Source organism: Leptodactylus fuscus, chromosome 3, assembly GCF_031893055.1.
Source record: "Leptodactylus fuscus isolate aLepFus1 chromosome 3, aLepFus1.hap2, whole genome shotgun sequence".
Taxonomy (NCBI): Eukaryota; Metazoa; Chordata; class Amphibia; order Anura; family Leptodactylidae; genus Leptodactylus; species Leptodactylus fuscus.
Genome location: NC_134267.1, coordinates 92580559 through 92586965, shown reverse-complemented (window position 1 = coordinate 92586965; position 6407 = coordinate 92580559). Strand labels below are relative to the sequence as shown.

The 6407-nt window shown below is 38.8% G+C and overlaps 1 protein-coding gene across 1 annotated transcript; it reads left to right on the top strand.

The window, feature by feature from the left end:
* The first annotated feature begins 1440 nt into the window (after positions 1-1440).
* LOC142198487 (trace amine-associated receptor 2-like) lies at positions 1441-2445 on the top strand. The gene has a single exon (XM_075269520.1). It carries the CDS (start codon positions 1441-1443, stop codon positions 2443-2445), a length of 1005 nt encoding a protein of 334 aa, XP_075125621.1.
* Positions 2446-6407: the final 3962 nt, after the last annotated feature.

Sequence of the window (6407 nt, the reverse complement as noted above, 5' to 3'; positions counted from 1 at the left end):
TTGAAACCAACTTTTTCCAAATCTGGCATACTCGGAAAATAAATCATATCTCAGGAAAAGATTATGATATAGTGCAGGAAATGTTGAAAGACTTTAGACAGAAATAGTTTTATTCAGTGATAACTGCATTCATTGAAATTATGTTTGAGACTAAAACTTAACAGCTTAGACCAATGCCAGTAGGTGGATTAAGGTAAAGCAGAACTGTGGATGACGGCAATATCTAACCCTTGGTTCACATCTGCGTTTGGTAATCCATTCAAGGAGTCCACATGGACTACCAAACGCATTGGCAAGTGGTGTGCAGTGAAAGTACATGGACCCTATAGACTATAATGGGTTCCATGTGCTTGCTGCATAAGTCATGTGGACATGAAAGTAGATTGTGAACTACTTTCCTGTCGGCGTGTTCCCTGCAGAGATCTCGCGGCAAGCACACGGACCCCATTATCGTCTATAGGTTCCGTGTACTTTCACTGCACACCACTTGCCAATGCGTTCGGTAGTCCATTCAGGGGGTCCCCATGCGGACTCCCCTAAATGGACTACCAACGCAGATGTGAATAACGCCTTACATGTAAATATATAAACACCTATCAATCCAATGTTTTACTCTCTTTTTCCTTTTTGTCAGTATACCTGTGTAAGTAAACCATGTCCTCGATGGACAGTCTGATATATATCATTATATTATATTATACTGCATGATTATATTTTCCATTTTGTTTGCTCTATGATTTCTATAGCTTTATGATCTAACTTTACTTACAGGTATTATCCAGGGAAGAATAAAAACTGACCATTGCATTCCCTGCATGGGATAAGCTCTACTTCATACATATATATATGTTCCTCGGAGCCCTGTTTATTACCTTTGCAGAGTCTTGTTCCTATGCTTCCCCTGCTTTCTGTCACATACTATACTCTACGCTACTCTATGGATTTTCAGCCAATTTAAAGGAAAGCCAGTGATGTCACAGAGAGCCAGATGGGAGGCAATGCTGTGCACAGTCTACCTGCTCCGCTCTGATAAGGTAAGCATTGAGGCTGTGGGGGAAAGCCTGTCTATATATATTAGAACTAAAGCTGGTTCTATGGAAGGAATGCATTGGTAAGCTTTATTTGACCCTAGATAATTCATCCAAGTTCTGATACTATATTATAACTACTTTATACAGAATGCAGAGATTTAGGTTACATCCGACTGGAGTGTGAGGAGTCAAAGGCCCCTTTAACTACTAAGTGGAAACCTGCAGTATAAATGGCACATGATAAGTTTATGTTAAAGGTTTTGCATTGTCGAACAGTAGGGTTCAGTTATGCCTCTGAATATTCTGAGCTCCACTTTTTTTTTATCCGTTTTAGTATCTTCAGTTACATTGTAAAAGAAGAAACATTTCAGAAAGTGAACATTGGGGAGTGCACTTGGGACCTTGAAGAATGGATCTGACTACTGTCAACTGCTCACAATATGAAAACTCCTCCTTGTCCTGTTCTAGCAGTCGCCCCCTGGGGACCCGCTTAGGACTATATATGTTCTTTACTTGTTCTATAACCATCACAATCTTTGGAAACCTTGGTATCATTATATCTATTTCTCATTTTGTGCAGCTCCACTCCCCTACTAACTACATTATACTTTCCTTGGCCATAACTGACCTTTGCCTTGGAATATTTATTATGCCATATAGCATGGTAAGAACTGTGGAAAAATGTTGGTACTTTGGAAACTTATTCTGTAAGATACATTACGGCTTTGATTTAACTCTTAGTGTTATCTCCATTTTTCATCTCTGCATCATAGCCATTGACAGGTTCTATGCAGTATGTGACCCCCTGTATTACCCCATAAGGATTACAGGGACAGTTATTAAACGGCTAGTCTTTTTGTGTTGGTCATCTGCTACAATATTTTCCCTTGGGCTGGTTGTTTCCAATTCCCATGTATCTGGAATTGAAGGATATCAGGTTTTAGTTACATGTTTTCATGTCTGTCCAATTACATTTAACAAGTTATGGTCAATGGTTATATTTTTCTTTTGCTTTTTTATTCCAGCATCTATAATGGTTGGAATTTATATAAAGATATTCCTTGTGTCCCTGAGGCATAGTAGGGTCATTGAAAATAAAACTTTGGCTGAAACATCACTAAATATTTCCAAGAAGAAAGAACACAAAGCTGCTAAGAAATTAGCTATTTTAATGGGGGTCTTCCTTATGTGTTGGTTACCCCTGTTTGTTACATTTCTAGTGGATCCATTCATTGAGTACTCTACTCCGGCATTTATTTTTGAAGCATTTAATTGGTTCTCTTACATAAATTCCACCTGTAATCCAATATTATATGGCTTTCTCTATCCATGGTTTAGAAAAGCTTTGCGGCATATTTTTTGTGGCAGAATTTCTGATGCAACTTCTCACAAAAATCTATTTTCTGATGAGTAGTGTAATTTTGTATTTGATATTGTACTTATGAATACTGAATAAATCAATAGGTATTTAACGTTTGTTCACCAAATACTTTCTAGAATATACTTTTTCAACTTTAAGTTTGTTTTTTGGCTTTTGTGTGTGATTTAACGCCAAAGAAAAATAAAAAAAATTACATACCCACACAAATAGTCCGTTGTGTCTATTCATTTTCCAAAAACCTCTTTCTGATTAATCTAAAAGATGCTGATGCTCCAAAGGTAAGTCAAAGGTGACAGATTGTAATGGCAGCCATGGGTATCCACAGACCCTAGATGACTTGTAAATCTGCATGCTGTGAAGTGTTGCTATCGCTAGCAATATATTTTTTATGGAGGATATTGAATAAATAATGGTTATAATGTTTGTTATAACATTAACAGGGGTGTAACTAGCATAGACAGCAAACTTTTGACTCTCCCCCCACCGCATAGCGTCCCCTGTCCTTGCCCCTATACAGTATAATGGCCCCATGCAGCTTAATGTTCCCATATAGTGGTTCCCGTACAATTTTGTGTCCCCATATAGTGAACCCTCATACAGTATAATATCCCTCATGTAGTGGTCTACCAAACAATATAATGGCCCCATACAATGTAATGTTCCCCATGTATTGTCCTCTATACAATGGTCCCATACAACATAATTTCCTCATACGGTGGCCCATGCAACATAATGTCTCCATATAGTGGATCCCATAGATTATATAATTTTCCTCATACAATGGCCTCATTTAGTGGCCCTCTTAGAGTGTAATGTCCCCATATAGTGGTCCTGATACAGTATAATATCCCTGAGCAACAAGCTTCTTGGATTTCCAGTACCTGTGGTTTTGTGTTTATGCCTGAATGATACTCTATTTTTGAAGCATTTAATTGGTTCTCTTACGTAAATTCCACCTGTAATCCAATAGTATATGGCTTTCTCTATCCATGGTTTAGAAAAGCTTTGTGGCATATTTTTTGTGGCAGAATTTCTGCGACCTCGGCTTAATTCCAGACTGCACTTCTGATATCTTTCTTGTTCAGCTGTTTATCCATGTGTTAACCTGGGCTTGTCACTTGACCCAGCTTCTCCTCTGTCTGCCCCTGGCCTTTGGACCAGGCTTGATCATGTTTTCACCTGAACCTATGGTTCTTTGCAATAGCATCTCTCTGGCCTTTTGGTCAGCTACCACCTTCACCAGGACCACTCAGAGAGAATACAACCTGGCAGATTCCCCATGGTGAAGACCAGATTCCTATGCAGAGGCTAAAGGGTGAAAACCGGGCATGACAAAACGTTTGCCTTGCTTTGAAGGCCAAAATAGGCCATGTCACTAGGGGTTAACACAGTGGAAAATCTCACACTAATAGTGACTCAAGCATTTTAGCAAAGTGTTCCACAAACATAATGCATAGTTCAAAAAAATCAATTCTAAAGAGGAATAAGTATTGTTTTCATGGTTTCTACATGCACTCAGTGCTCACTGTGTAAATTCTGTCTTAGATTCATGATAAATGGTAGTGTTCATATGCAGCATCTTCCATATTCCTGGTTATTTCTCACTTGGATGAGTTATACTTACTTACATGAAGGAAATGTTTAAACTGGTAGATAATATTCATGTTATAATTGTATTTGCACTACCTGTGTTATATAGGTTAGAACCTACTGTATGTGTACAGCTTTATCTTATTACTGGTGGACAAATATCAGGGAGGAAGATGACAGTAATACAAATAACCACCGATAGCAAAGAAGATCAACCCTTGATGCAGGTGAGCTATCGCAGCAGAAGATCACGCTGGATCTCAGAATAGAAAAGTGACGTATGGTGAGAAGAGAGAAAGTAGCTGAAACATTTCCTCATAAGATTGTTGTAATTGTTACTTAATTGTAATGTGGGTAATATAGAACAATTATTGAGAATCTTTACCTATAGCTCGGCATTGTGTTATTCCTTCATTAATGCTACTAAAAATTCATCAGGAAATTGCCATTGTCAACGCCTGAAGACTAATCTGCTGCAAGAACGGCCGGTGCAACGCCATACTTATAGAACTTCAGACAATAGGTTTACCTAATCCTAATTTAGTAGAATGGAGTCCTCTCTTTAGGGACATTGGTGTACAAAGTGTTTCATTTTGTGTTTGTAAGGAAAAAAGTCTTGAAGATAATGGAAGAGACAGGAAAAGAGAAGATTATACGAAGTGCATTTCTATTTATTTCCGTTCCAAGCATATTTATACTTTTCACATAAATTCCTCTAAGCTTTGCAAATAAAATTTTTCTGGATGACCTGATATAAACCCTTCAGTGTTATTCTTGGAAAAAAATATATAAATAGGTTATATTGGGCTCCACTACATTCAGTGCACATAACTATACCAAGAGACTGGACAGAAATAGGATTCATGGGAGACTAGCAAAGCAGAAACCATTGCTGATATGTCCAGCAGTAATATCAATATGTATCTTAGATGATACCCGTCCCACTCCTATGGAGCTGCCAGTGGGCTAGAGGTGGAAAGGGACAGACTATACCTGCGATTAGGAGAGGTGGTTGGGGGTAATGCTGCTATCAGTGGCGTATGGGGTTTGAAGCTTCATGTTGATAGTTGTTGGGTAAGGTGTGTTGCTGCACTGTGGTGTGATATGTTTGGGAAAGTATCTTGTGTACTGCGTTTTTTTGGGAAATATTTTCTGCTGGACACTGGTATTTGGCACTGCTGGGGAAGTATTTTTGAGATACAATGTGGTATTTGGTGTTCCCTTGGGTGTTATGTGTGCTGTACTATGGTATTTGGTGATTGTATGGTGTGTTTGTTTGGTGTGATATTATGTGTAAAGCAGGGTAGCAGCACTTTGGCACTCAGTTATAGTATTTCTTTGCTTGTGATGGCCACAACATGACTGGTGAGGCGCAAGTCAAAAATGTTTGAGAACTCTGCATTAGGAATATAAAATAAAACAAAAAATAATCAGACACATAAAACATTAAAAGAAAAATATAAATAATACTTAAGCAAGCATCGAGAATCCCTGCACTATATGCCTGCAGTATCTGGTAACCTAGTTACATGCTCTTCTAGTTATATGCTCTATGTGCTTCTGCATTCCACCAAAGAATAACCTGCAATATACAACTTTACTTAAAGAGGACCTTTCATCAGATTGGGCACAGGCAGTTCCTGGTTACTGCTGGAAAGCTGACAGTGCGCTGAATTCAGCTGGCTTTCCCGATCTGTGCCCCGGGTAAAGCGCTATCGTCAGAAACGGCCTGAGAAATGCCCTTCTGACTGTAAAGCACTACGGTACCGGGACCGATAGCGCTTTACCCGGGGCACAGATCGGGAAAGTCAATAGTGCGCTGAATTCAGTGCGCTTTCCAGCAGTATATAGAACTGCCTGTGCCCAATCTGATGAAAGGTCCTCTTTAAATGGTTACTAACTTTCTCTTTCAATTATTGAATTTTTTTAAAATGTAAAACATACACAAAAGCAAAGACTAAAATAATGAAAACATAATCCCAGGCATGGAACTTTTCACATTTATGTTGATTCCATGCAAACATTTATTTATACACATAGTTAGTAGAGATGAGCGAGTACTGTTTGGATCAGCCGATCCGAACAGCACGCTCCATAGAAATGAATGGATGCACCTGATACTTCTGCTTTGCGGCGGCCGGCCGCTTAACCCCCTGCGTGCCGGCTACGTCCATTCATTTCTATGTGAGCGTGCTGTTCGGATTGGCTGATCCGAACAGTACTCGCTCATCTCTAATAGTTAGTGATTAACCTGTTCATTACCTCAGTTACCACATCCGGGTTATGGCTGACATAGTACATGAGAATATAACCCTATATGTTAACCCTATATATATCAGGAATATTGTAATATCATAATATTTAACAGTTATCCACACATATGATTAAATTCTGAGGCTGAGGAA

Coding starts and splice junctions, on each gene's coding strand:
- LOC142198487 (XM_075269520.1), top strand. CDS start 1,441: ATGGATCTGACTACTGTCAACTGCTCACAATATGAAAACTCCTCCTTG.